At 42.1% G+C, this 13471-nt stretch overlaps 1 protein-coding gene across 1 annotated transcript; it reads left to right on the top strand.

Annotated features, from left to right (window-relative positions):
• The first annotated feature begins 3005 nt into the window (after positions 1–3005).
• LOC138033535 (tax1-binding protein 1 homolog A-like) lies at positions 3006–3863 on the top strand. The gene has a single exon (XM_068881304.1). The coding sequence runs from the start codon at positions 3006–3008 to the stop codon at positions 3861–3863; it is 858 nt and encodes a 285-aa protein (XP_068737405.1).
• The last annotated feature ends 9608 nt before the right edge of the window (positions 3864–13471 follow it).

Below are 13471 nucleotides of genomic sequence, written 5' to 3'. Positions count from 1 at the left end.
TTGGAAACCTGGCCGCCGTTTCTTTGTTTTGGAACACCAAGAATATAGAATATACTTCACGTTAAAGGTTGGCCAAGGATCTCATACACCGCGTTTACTTTGCTTTTCTCAGAGTGTGCGTATTCACGGTTACGAGATCAAATTAATCCTTTGAACGGAATGAAATTGTGGCCCACTGACCAGTTATCAGTGCGTTATCCATACGATGGAGTTATACGGCTTTTGAACGACTAGGGTAATCCCGATAGGCCGATAGTTCTTTCAAGCGCAGGAAAAAGTACGTCTTATCCAGAGCATCCAGGGGCTGAACCAAACTGCGGTTCGAACTCGAAAAGGTTAAAAACCATTTCACTCAGGTGCAAAAATCGGCACAGCACTGAAATGGCTATGGCACGGTACCAATGATCGGGATGAAGAGCACACCTACAGAAATGAGCTGGATACCCGTAAAATTGCCGGCTTGAATGCCTCATACTCCTTTCGTCGATTACGTTTACACATTAATGTAATCTACTCGAAAAGAGTAGATTAAAAGAAGCGGCTGGTAATCGAGCCTATAAGTAGCATCAATTTAACAATTCCATGAGCGCGCATTGGGTATACATAAAATGGTAAATAGGCAACAAGGCGGTTAGAGCCGAGTTGGAGATAACCAGTCTCATATCCAACTAGCGCGAATGGAATAATTGTTTTATTAAATTTTCTTTAATTTAATTCTGAACGCTCGGATACTTGTTTTCGACAAAGTTTTCCGGGAGATTTCCCCTCTAGAGTGTCAAAACGCGTGTAAAATTGAGAAAAGTCTAGTAATACGTGACATTAATGAGCTAAAGCGCGCGCGTTTCTGAAACGCGGACGGCAACCGGAAGTGAGCTGTTTTCCCTTTTAACATGTCTTCACACAATTGCATTTACATTGCAAAGTATCTTTTCTCCATTAGAAATGATTAGTATGTAAACCTGGGAGACACCACTGACCTTGCACGCAAAATGTTCTCTTCCGGTCTGCGTCTAAGACAAGTGCTTGCTTAAGCCCCCTCATGGGGAACGATACGTTTGCAGTAAAAAAACGCTGACTTAAATAACCAGTTAGATGTCACTTTTGTTTAAGATTTATTGTTATCTTTGTTGTAAATTCAGTTACTTTTCTTTCAGTAAATGTTTTATATAAGATCCCAAGTTTGTTTAACCGTTACTTCTGAAGATGTTTAATTTATTAAGGCATACGAAACGTCAAGTCATATCAAGTCGCATTCATATCACTGCTGTGTTTGATAATTTGCTTATCACGAAGGAAAAAATGTCCGGAAGCAATATCATTTATGACACATATACGCTCACTGGAGACTAATAGGCTTGATAAAATAATTAGGATAGTACGTGCACACTCATTGGTCAATAACTGTGTTTAGATGAGAGTACGGAAACACGGCTGTGACATCACACGAATTTTGAGTGGTTGTGTTGTCAGACGCGCGTTTTTGATTGGCTGGTAGGAAATATGAGCGTGTAAAATCTGTTTCAATCTAGAAGTAAAAAACCCAAAATTTTCCTTCATTTGTCGAATTATCTTTGAGAAACATTTTATAAAAGAAATAGACGCCTTTTTTCCGTGTTTCCATAGCCTCATCTAAACACTCGGGGGAGTTTGGAGAATTTTCGACAGTTATGCGTCTCGGATTTGCATAACTGTCTCGAATTGTCCCAACTCTCCTCGCGTTTACGTGAGGCTGTAGAAACACGGAAAACGTGCTCTATGGCTTAGTAGGAAGTACTACAGTAAAACCCCTTAGCTGTGACCAAATCTAGTATTCTTGAATCCATGTAATTTTCGTCCAGCCAATTAGGTCACCTCTTGACAACTACTGAGTATGCGTAGTATTCAATAGCTTCCATTCACTTTCCTATAGGTGCAAATCACAGAACACTCTTTTCTCCCTTTCTCTCTTATGTACATTTGGTAATTGTGTTACCACTGTGCGCATAAAAGGAAAAGGACAAAAGACTTAAGGAGAACTATGGAATCTTGTGTTAAATATCTATCAATAAGTTCGACGACGACAAAAACGAAACATCTGCGTCTCTTTTTTTAAATAGAAACCTCGGATTTTGTTTTATTTAAGCCTTAAGAAGATATTGCACTCTTGTTTTTTGCCAACAAAGCAAAGCTCATTACTTTTTTATAAACCTTCAGAACAAACAAAATTGAGGCGAACCACAAACACACTGGCTAGTTATCCATTTGCACTACAGTGGGCTGCAAGAAGGCGCGAAGGTTTAACGAAAATAAATACAGTCAAAACGGATTTATGCTTAATTTGAACCATTTTGCTTCAGTGAACTAATAATCAACATCTACACTCAAAGTTCATTTTAAAAAATAGCGTGTCAGCGTGGTTGCAAGTCGGAGGAAAACTGTACACCACAGAATGTTATGATAACCGCACATCCACAACTTTTTCATACGAAAAAGTAATAAAGAAAACCTCCATTGCTCTATTTAAAATACCGATTCCAATTTTCGTGTAAGTGGTTGAATTCACTATGGAAGTTTTTTGTGCAAAATATTCAGCTAAGACCCAAGTGAAAATTAGAACTGAAAAAAAGAAAGTTCAAGGAAATTTTATAATTGAGGAATTACATTATATTTTGTCTCCGCGGGATATTTTACGAAGACCTGGTAATACGCAAATCGCATTCTAAATTTTTGACAGGTATTTTGGATTTGAAATAAAAAGCGACGAGGGATGTGAAACACTTTGACTGTAAACAAAGTAATCGCGCACCTGCCATGGAGTGGCAGTTAGCGCCAAAATGTCATTAGAGGCAACGTTATTGTGAAATTGAGGAAAAAAATCCTTTATCTTGACCAATCCAAAGTACTTCAAGGACATGTTTGCTGGTGTACATTTGTGCAGAAATTGGGTCACAGCCAATACTTAAATTTTCTCGATTATTTATTATCTTCCTGGGGTTTTAACTTTGAAACAGAGTCAGAAAAACGCCATGGAAAGAAAAAGCAATCCGCATATTGGCGAAGAAAGTATATTGCGCAGTGAAAAAGTCAGGCTTACGGCCATAGTGTCGGCGACCAGTGGAAACGGAAACAAAACAAAGGATTCTTCGTGCCAAACTGAAATTGAAGAAATTGTTGAGAAACAGCAACCGGAGTTCGAAGACTTGATGGAACACGAAGGACAACAGATGGAAAAAGGTTTTATCGAGCAGAAAGAAGGGCTCGAAGTTCGGCTGAGAAATGATTACAATGAGGTGCTCAAGGCAAAGGACGAAGTTATACGTGTATTAACAGAGGAGAAGGATTTCTTCAGAAATGAATTACGTGATTTAAGAAAATCATTCGATTTATTTACTAAACACGTCCACCGGGATGCATTTAAGCAATTAGGTCGAGACGGGGAGAGAAAACTGGGAACGAAGTTTCTGCAAGAAGATAATGACTCGCGCTATTATCATGACAACTACGTTGGTGACAACGGGGAAATGCTATCTGTTTTACGAAAACAAGAAGAAATTTTATTGGGATCGTTTGAACGAGAAAAAGCTGCAATGATACTTACATTTGAACGAGAGAAAACTGTCTTGATAGCAGGCGTCGAAGAAGAATGTGAAGAAAAATACGCTTTCGAGCGTGCGTATTTGTTGCAAAGCATCGAAGGGCTAAAAGAAGGACTGGACTGCTTGAAAATACAAAAAAATGAACTTGCCAAGATATTTGAAGGCGAGAAGAACGCTTTGGAGGTCAGTTTTAAGCGTAAAGAAGACGAACTACGACAGAATTTGAAATTACAACACCAACGTGAGCTTATCAAAGCTCAAAAACCTTGGGCACGGACTAAAATCTAGATATGTACCACATCTCTCATGCTCATTCATGAATGTAAAAAAACACTATCACAACTATGTCATACTTTTGCTAAGAATTGGCAATTGGCATGTTGGCCGCGTTATCTACTACAAATATCATAATACTGAGTCAGCCTTTTCCTATGACACCGGTTGACAAGGCAAACTTGGTTGCCAAGACAGCAGGTTAAAAACGCAGGCCAAAGGTAGTAACGGGTCAGTGCGTACATGTCACTGTGCCACAGATAAATAAACAACAGTGTCCCCTAGCCTTGATCACTCTAAAAAACGTGTTTCAGGTCCAGGAAAACGTGTTGGCTTAGTAGTTCATCAGTGGAGCAGGGACTTCTAGTCTTGACCTGTGTTTTAGACCCGCGTTCGCCAAGATGAAAGTGGCTTCTGTTCATATGTGATACTGAGTTCAGCAGGGTACCCGAGATAAAAAGAGTTTGAAGAGTTCCGTCCAAGGTCGTGGACGGTGGTTGGCAGAGATTTCTTTTCCCGGGTCGCACTCGTCAGCCCAGTGAACGCAGAAAGAAAAGCGACCTCTGCTCGCAGGAAAGGATTCGGCAAAAATGTCCAGCAGACCTTTCTAACGGAATTTAACTGTATTTTCCTTTACTCAACGCGATTGATAAACCAAATTTTTAGTAGGCCGACCTACTGTAGAGGTGAAATATCTTTTTCTCATCTGGAATTTTTCCCGGAATACACTGAACGTAATTTACCTGGCACCACTTCACGGGAATGTTATGTTTTCTATCAGCATCAAATTTGGTCCCAGTTAGGAACCTAGGCCGCTTTTCTCGATATTCCAAAAAAATATGCAGATGGTAGCTTCACGCATCTTAGCTTCGTTTTGCCACGGCATTATGAAAGTAGCCAACTCAAACGCTTGCCTACTTCAGACGCAACGCAATCCTCTCTTACTATAAGTATCAAGAATCTTGTACTGTCCTTATTTTTTTCTCTCTAATTTTGCTTCGTTTTGTTTTTTGCTGTAGAAATTAGTGTATATTAATTTAGACTAGACGCTCCGTGAGCGTAAACTGGGTTGCCTGTTGTACATAACACAAAAACAGAGCGCACTGAGTTGGGTGGTATTGAAGGCGCGGAAACTGGATTTTCCCAGGTGTGCTGGCTGGGCCAATCCGAAAAATAACAAAGAAGAAAGCCTCGGAATCCAATTGGCTGAAAAGGAAAATACCACAGTACTGTTTATTTGTCCACCCAAATTTTACTTAAGCATTGTTTCTTGTTTCTCTTGGGACTTACAATGGTCCCAAGAGAAAACAAAAACAATGCTTATTCAACATTTGGGCGCACAAGCAAATAGTATTATGGTGATGTTTTGCTTCAACCAATACGTACTCCTGGTATAAACTCCTCCAATGGAAAGTATGGAAAGGCGGCAATGGATATGGATGTGTGTGCAGGCGACCAGGAAGTGTTATCTCATATTTCAATACGCACAGAATTTCCAGGAAATAGAAGTTTATGACCGGAAATTCCTTAAGTCGTGTGGCTGAGTGTTCTTGTGCATTCTTCCCGTCTTCTTATGTGGTTCGAAATACAATCTTGGAAAAAAGTAGTTGAGCTGCGAGACATTCCTCAAGTTCAGTCCGTTAGACAATAACTACTACAAAAGCACTAAAAGACACCTTCCCCCTTCCCCACCCAAAGCAAAGTTGTTTGTGAGAAGCGCAAATAATCAGGGTATCAACGACATTCTTTTGGGGAGGGGGGAGGGGGGCGAAGGCGGGTTCGTAAATGGCAGACTTGTGTCATTGAAACAAATTTGTTTTGATATGGAGAGAGAAATAGAAAGGTATTTTGTCTAGAACTGTAGCTTGAACGTACAATAAACAGAAAACTACCATAATAGCCTTCTAAACCGTAATCTAAGGCTAAACACGCTATAAAGGAAAATCGAATAAAGAACAAGAGTGCTAATAAAAGACACTTTCACCAATTTAAAGAAAACGACAAAACTTTTGAAATTACAAGACATGTTTCGACAGAAACTTCTGTCATCTTCAGTTGATTAATGTACAAAGCGTTGAGTTGAATTTATAAGTCGGAAAAAGTGCTTATTATGCCAGTAACAACGGAATATACATAAAACGTGACAATGTGAGAATTAAAAGGATAGTTTTAGATCTAAAATCTGTCCTTTTAATTCTCACATTGTCACATTGTCCGAGTTCCCAGTGGGTTCAATTGTAACACCTTTCATTTAATACGTGTTAAAACATTCTCTCACATTCGCTCACTTTGGTGGTTGGTTGGCCGCATCGTTCAATGATGCTCTCAATGTGACTGCGCGATGCAGTTATGAGCTATGCTGTCAGTCGATATTTGATTCTGCGGCTGCGTGATGCAGCTCGAGTCAAATACCCACATGTCACCCTTGCTCACCATAGAGCATGCGTACTAGATCACGGAGGGTCGTGGGTTCGAATCCCATCTGGGGCTCGGAGTTTTCCGACTTCCCAGTGGGTTTAATTGTAACACCTTTCATTTAATATGTGTCAAATACAAAATGGGTAAAAATTCTTTTCAACTCGTATTTTAATATCAAACCACAAATGCAAATTAGTGAAGTCCGAATCATTTCGAACACAATCCATCCACGAAGACAGAAAAAGCTCACAAAAACATTTTACAGCCCAAAATTTTATTGAAACAAACAACATATTTGCTATTAAAAGGAGAGCTTCACTTAAAGCATCTCAGAACCATTTACCAATCTACACAAGATTTAACTGGCAGGTGTAACGTGTGGATAAATGCTAGATTGGTTCCCGGGCGCCTATAGCTATATGTTGGAATTTGGAGTTGGTGTAAGCAAATGCAACCTCATACCCAGGGCCTTCTTATTAATTAAAATCTTCGTCTTTGTGTTGGAGTATGCTTGTTAATTGCTGTGCAATTAAATAAAAACGTTTGCTCAAATTGCTGCAATTGTGTTTCCGCGATTCTAGAGTTGGAAAATTCTCGGAGAGGACCCAAACCTTCCTATAAAAATGTGGTCACTGAATTCCTACACGTCAACTTCAACACCACCCCCCCCCCCCCCCCCCCCCCACCTCCCATCTTAAATCCGTTGCTACCAATGGAGAAGAGTAATGAAAAAGAACTCCCAACTTGCGGCTGTGATTAAATAAAGGAAGACTGCATTTATTTCATGTGACTGATTTAAATGGCACAATTTGTTGTAGCTTTGTGTCACATGTTCAGTAGCAATATTATATCTCACTATGCTTACTATCATATGCACGTTTTAGTTGAGTATGAGCCACCTTCATAAGCGACTGGTACTAAATTGTTTGTGCCTCAATAAGCACTTTGTTTGACTGGTTTGCCTCAGTCCAGTCTGGAGAGTATGGCAGGTGCACGCACGAGTATTTCTTTAAACTTTCATTTTGCACTCCAGAATTGCTGCACTACACGCGGTAACGCGACAGCTGTAAAACTAAGGGGCACGAACGTTTTGAAGAATACTTGTTTTTCCCAAAACTCTGCAACAAAAACTCAGTCCCTACTAACAATGTTACACAATGATGCATGTACTGAAATCGTTCACAATTGAAGACACCTAGGTATTAGGTACTTACAAAAAAAAAATTCAGATATAAAGTTCTCAGTCTCACAGTCCACAGATAAAGCAACAGTACTCTTACATGCAAAGTCTAGCTTTAGCTATTAGTAAAAACATTTCATAAGACAATTACAAAACGCCAGTTGACACTTGTTCGTTTCACAAGTGTGTCATTTAATTGTCCTCTCGTTCCATTTTTTGTGTCTTCATCACACAATAATATGACTCAATAACGGCCTCGCAGCCACTCATAGCCAACGTGACATCGAGTGCAATGCAAAAGTCGATACCAGCCATGCTATACTTGCAGTCATCGGTGTATAGAAGGTTGAAAACGCAGAAGCCTGGTCAAGTCTAGCAATAAAACTGCTGTCATCGTATGTGAACATGAATTTTACCTCCATCTCAATTCTTTTGGCCTTAACCTTGTGTTCCTTCAGTCAGAATCCTTGGCCATGCTGGGGGAACCAGATCTTTGTGCAATCACCATGATTTATTCCAAAGAACGTGGAAAATATCCTTAAACACCTAGTGTACATGATGTGATAAAGGTGGCAATAAACTCAACTCTGGTTGATCATCTTCTAGTCGAATGACGTGGGGCAAGGGACATACATACTAGAAATAAGTGAAAGTCTTCCTTTCCATAGGCATCAAGGGCGGCTTTCTGGCGTGCTATGAATTCATAAATATCCGATCCTGGCACCAGAGATATGTCGGGTATATGAAAACAACGTCCAAGGATATGTGTTGCTTTTTCAGCGCTCTTGGATACTGACCTAGATTGCACCTTTTCACTTTCTGTCTCACGTAGGGACGCCATCTCCTCTTAGTAATCGGCTGGTGTTCTGCCTACCCACTCAATCACTTTTGTCTTCTTTTTGGTGACATCATTAAGCTCTTCTGCCTCTTTTACGACCACCCAGCCCGGCAATAGCTCCACATTCTTAAATATACACTCGTTGACAGGGGCATAGCTTTTCATTAACCCATAGACGCCTGGCCAAACGGATCGAACATCGTCCAACATTTTTGGACGCTGTTGAAAAGTGTCAAAAGAAGTAACCAAACCAATGCAACATGTTGGATCCAGAAGTTTGGACTCAAGGGCCTAGAACCAAAATCCACCCAGAATCCTTAGAAAACAAACTCTCACCATGTTGGCGTTTTCAAGTTCCTTTTAAAATTATCAATAGAATCACTCTCTGTCATAGCAAGAGGACGGTTGTTCCAGAATCTGGGAACCGCAACAGCAAATGTCCGGTCTCCAAAGGTCTTGCACCATGCAGATGCAAGGAAGCTCGAGAAGACCCGGGGTCTTGACTTGCAAAAGATCCTGCTAATACATTGGCGCCATGCCCCTGAGAGCTTTGAACACAAGAAGGGCTATCTGTTCTGTTCGAAGAGAGATTGCTTAAGCTTTCGTCGCTCAGACATTCAAGACTTTGCTCGTTCACCATTCCGTAGCTTGAACTGACGTGGCAACGCGCGAGACAGATGCAACGAATAAACCATCAACATAAATACCGATAGCCCGGCATCAGGCTCAAGGTTCTCTGCTATCCTTCCGAGAGGTTTCTCTAGTCGTTTACGCTGGTTTTCCTATCTAAGCAAAAAAAAAGCAACTGACTTGTTTCTTAAGTTTTAGTCAACTGATAGAGCACTTGCACTCGCAGAGTAACATTGAGGTCTTAATAAAGAAATCAAACTATAATTTGCAACGAGAGTGATGCCATGATTTACTTCCGAGAAATAGCCATTCTCAGATTACTTTTGTCCTCTCGAACTAGACTTCCTAGAAACCCTTTCCAATATTATTTTTCCTATTGTAATTCTTTGTGTTGGGGACCGTTTCCAAGTTAGATTTGTCGGGACGCTCGACAATCGCTGTCGCCACTTCCTCGCTCACTTTCGCGACCTTGTGGGGCGACGAAGTCAACTTGCCGCCGTCTACTAGCATAATTTGATGCACCCCATAAAACCACTTGTTTGCGACGGTACGAATTCACAAACTTGTTACAGTTCATAAATAAGAGCGCTTTTGTGGGCTCAAGTTTATGATCATTCGACTGTTTGGTAAACGTACTTTCTCTTTGATCGAACACATGAGAAAAAAATTGTCATATATGAAAGTTAGAAATTTCGAGGCAAATGAAAGGTATAGACCATACATAGGAGAAAGGAACACATACCTTGGATTTTTACCTTTCGACACACCCATCGAGCGGGACTCGAACCCACATCTCCCTGATTACTAGTCGGGCATGCTATGCCATTACACCATCAAGGCTACCACACTGGTAACGCAGCAGATTAATGAGGTTACTTAGCAGCATAGGGATCCCTAGGGACCAACTTTACTTCACTTGAGTGTGTATCCTTAACTCTAAAACCCCAGACAGGGTTTAGAAAACATGAAAGTTAGAAATTTCGAGGTTAATGAAAGGTATAGACCATATATAGGAGAAAGGAAAACATACCGTGCATTTTTACTCGAACTCAAGTGAAGGAAAGTTTGTCCCTAGGGATCCCTATGCTGCTAAGTCACCTCATTAATCTGCTGCGTTGCGAGCGTGGTCGCCTCGATGGTGTAGTGGCATAGCATGCGCGACTAGTAATCAGGGAGGCGTGGGTTCGAGTCCCGCTCAGGGCAAAAACCAATTTTTAAAATGTGTTCCTTTCACCTATATATGAATTGTCATATACGTGCGATAAAAACCTGTACTATTCTCACTGGGGCCATCTCGCGCAAACGCCCCAAATCCTTTGGGGATCCAAGGATAAAAATTCCCACGCGCTCGTAGTCTCCTGCGTGCTCTGTTTTCACACAGGTTTTGCATAAATAGGCCTGTTCTGGCCTGATTAAGTCTCTTTTCGTTAAACGTTCGCCAGTCGAGGGCTCGGCGTTTTCCCCTCTCTTATCCGATCATCGCTGCGCCATCTTCTAAGACTTCCTTCGTTCTTCGTTCTCCATGCCGGACCAAGTCCCTGTTGCTCCCGCGGATGGGGCTGTTGCAGCGGCCGTTGACCCTCCAGTCGTCGCACCTCCGGCCCCAACCGACGCTGCCGGTGACAACAACGCACAGAACGCTTAACGACAACGTGGTTCCTGTGCCCCAACCTGCGGCTCCAGAGGTTAGTGTTTCCCTTGTCCTTGTGTTCGTTTAGCTCAGTTCCCGCCTCTGTGTTATTAGTTTTTAGTTTTCGCGTTTGTGCTGCTAGTTTACTTTTCGCATCTGTGTACATGGTTACAGTTTTCGCGTGTGTCTTAATGTTCTCACGTCTGTGTTATAACTTAAGTTAGGCGTCGGTGTAAAAGTTTAGTTCTTGCGTCTGTGTGATAACTTTTGTTTTCCCATCTGTCTGGCAAGTCTGTTTCGCGTCTGTGTGACAAATTTTGTTTTCCGTCTATGTGACACGTCTGTGTTACAAGCTTAGTTTTTGCGTCTGTGTGAGAAACTTGGTTTTCCGTCTGTGTGGCAAGTTTGCACCTCGCGTCTGTGTGACAGACTTAATTTTCTCGTCTGGGTGACGGCTTAAGTTCCTGTCTGCGTTACAAATTTAGTTTTCGCGTCTAAGTGACAACTTGAGTTTTCGTCTGTGTTACAATTTTGTGTGACAAAAATTTAGTCTTCGCGTCTGTGTGACGAGTTCAGTTTTCCGTCTGTGTGACAAGTGTGTGTGACAAAATAATTTAGTTTTCGCGTCTGTGTGACTGGTTTGGTTTTCCGTCTGGGTGACAAGTTTAATCTTGGCGTCTGTGTTACAGGTTTGACTTTTGCGTCTGGGTGACAAGTATAGTTTTTCTCGTCTTTGTAAATTTAGTTTTCTTTTTCGTGTTATTGATGTAATATATCAAACACGAGAAGGAGTGTTTCATCGGATATTCAAACACTGTGTGACAAATTTATTCTTTTCGTCTCTGTTACAAATTTAGTTTTCTCGCCTGTGTGTCAGGTTTAGCTTTCATATCTGTCTGTCGTCATTTGGTACTCGCTTCTGCGTAGTAAGCGTCTATGTGACAAGTTTTTTATCCCTTTGCAGGGTTATGAGGACCTTTGCCAAACAGTAGAGTCCTTGCAATCGGCCCTTAATGTTTTTTTTTCGCCCTCCTCGCGGCCTTGGAGCAATTGTCAGACCACGCTAGGGAGGCGAACCACCCTCAGTGCAAGAAGTTCGATGCTATTTTTAAAGTGTCGTCCCCTTGCAAACTCCAACTCACTTGCTGAAGTGGTGCTGCAACTCCTTGGGGATAAGGAGGAAAGAGACGTGGCTTCCCAGATCCGAAAGATTTTTAAAGGTCACTCTTCTCCTAGAAGTTCAGCTCCAGGGCAGGCCTTTGACTTTTGGGGAGACAATTCTGACGTCCCGCGTCCAGGCCCCTATCCCGGAGGCTCATTTGGTCGCGGTGGACGCTTCAGACCACAGTACTTCCGGCCCGGAACCCTTCCTCGACGCTGTTTTAATTGCAGAAGAGTTGGTCATTTTGCTAGGAATTGCCCGTTAGTGTCTCTAAAGCTGTTAAAAAGTGTCCTTCCAATATGTTGGAGTTTCGGTGCCTTTGATCGTTTGCCTTAGGTATCTCTTTGTTCTCCTGTACTGGAAGTCTACGCCACATTAAAGTTTGCTTTGTCAATTACTTTGTGTTTGTTTCGCTTGTTTTTGCTAACCGCTGGTATGCCTTCGAAGGGGTCTTCTTATACCCTTAATTGGTCTGTCCCTGGACGGGGTATTTCGGGGCTGCTTCGCGGTTGGCTTTTCCCCTTTACTATATCAGGTTTCATCTGATTGGCGCTTTTTTCGTTGTCCTTTTTGTTTTAGGCGCCCCCGTGCAAAAAACCTCGTTTTGATTTTCGCCCGGAAGTCTCTTCTAATTTTGTTCAGTCAATGTGGTGCAGTTGGAAAGGGGAAAAGGCTCCCGTTGCAGGCCCGAACCCCTCGCCCTACATGGTTTCCCCTGCTGTGTGGCTTCATATCTTGAAAGTTGTAAAGTTTCCAGTAAAGCTTTTTGAGTTATGGGGAGAGTTACGGTCATTTGTGTATTCTCTTGGGGCGTTACCGCCCTGCCTAGCGTTCGGGAGCAGCCGTAGGGCTCGCTTCTTCCCATAAGTTATCCTTGCCTAGGGCGTTTGGGAGTGAGGGCTCCCAGCGGGAATTTATTACTATTCTCACTGGGGCCATCTCGCGCAAACGCCCCAAATCCTTTGGGGATCCAAGGATAAAAATTCCCACGCGCTCGTAGTCTCCTGCGTGCTCTGTTTTCACACAGGTTTTGCATTAATAGGCCTGTTCTGGCCTGATTAAGTCTCTTTTCGTTAAACGTTCGCCAGTCCAAAGCTCGGCGTCCCCCCCTCGCCCAACCCCCCCCCCCCCTTCCTCCTCCCCGCAGCGATGACCTTTGTTGCCTTCATGTCTAGCTGCCGCTCCTTTTCGCCTCCGGGCTCGCTTCTTCCCATAACTTATTCTTGCCTGGGGCGTTTGGGAGTGAGGGCTCCCAGTGGGAATTTATTACTATCGGCGATAAATGGCAACTATAAGTAGGTACTTAAGAATGTCACCTATACCGTGTCATAAACTTGAAATAAATGGCCACAGTTACAAGACTCCACCAGAACTCTAAGCCTGAACTCCCGCGCTCAACCTCGTTCCGGAGAAAAGCCCTGGGAACGAGGCTGTCCCGCGCTCATCGTCGGCTGCACCATAATTGATTTATTTTCTTGTCTATTATATCTATTCTGATTGGTCGGAGTAATTATTCGCCTTTGGTTTTCAACAGTTCATGCTCACAGAAAGACGCTTGCTCACATTTTTGCCCTAGAAGCAAGATTAAATCCTTGTGGTTGGCAATAAGGCTATTTATAAACTACAATTTTAGATGCCATAACGTCATGACAGCTGTGGGTGTGTTTTTTTTTTCGGAGCCACTCAGCGCCTTAAAAATAGATACCTTGTTTGAAAACAATGTCTCCTTCAAAAGGTTATATTTGACGTAAATTAACTGATTTGA

Source organism: Montipora capricornis, chromosome 2 (assembly GCF_036669925.1).
Source record: "Montipora capricornis isolate CH-2021 chromosome 2, ASM3666992v2, whole genome shotgun sequence".
Lineage (NCBI taxonomy): Eukaryota > Metazoa > Cnidaria > Anthozoa > Scleractinia > Acroporidae > Montipora > Montipora capricornis.
Note: the sequence above shows the minus strand (reverse complement) of the source record. Positions and strands in the feature narration are given on the sequence as shown.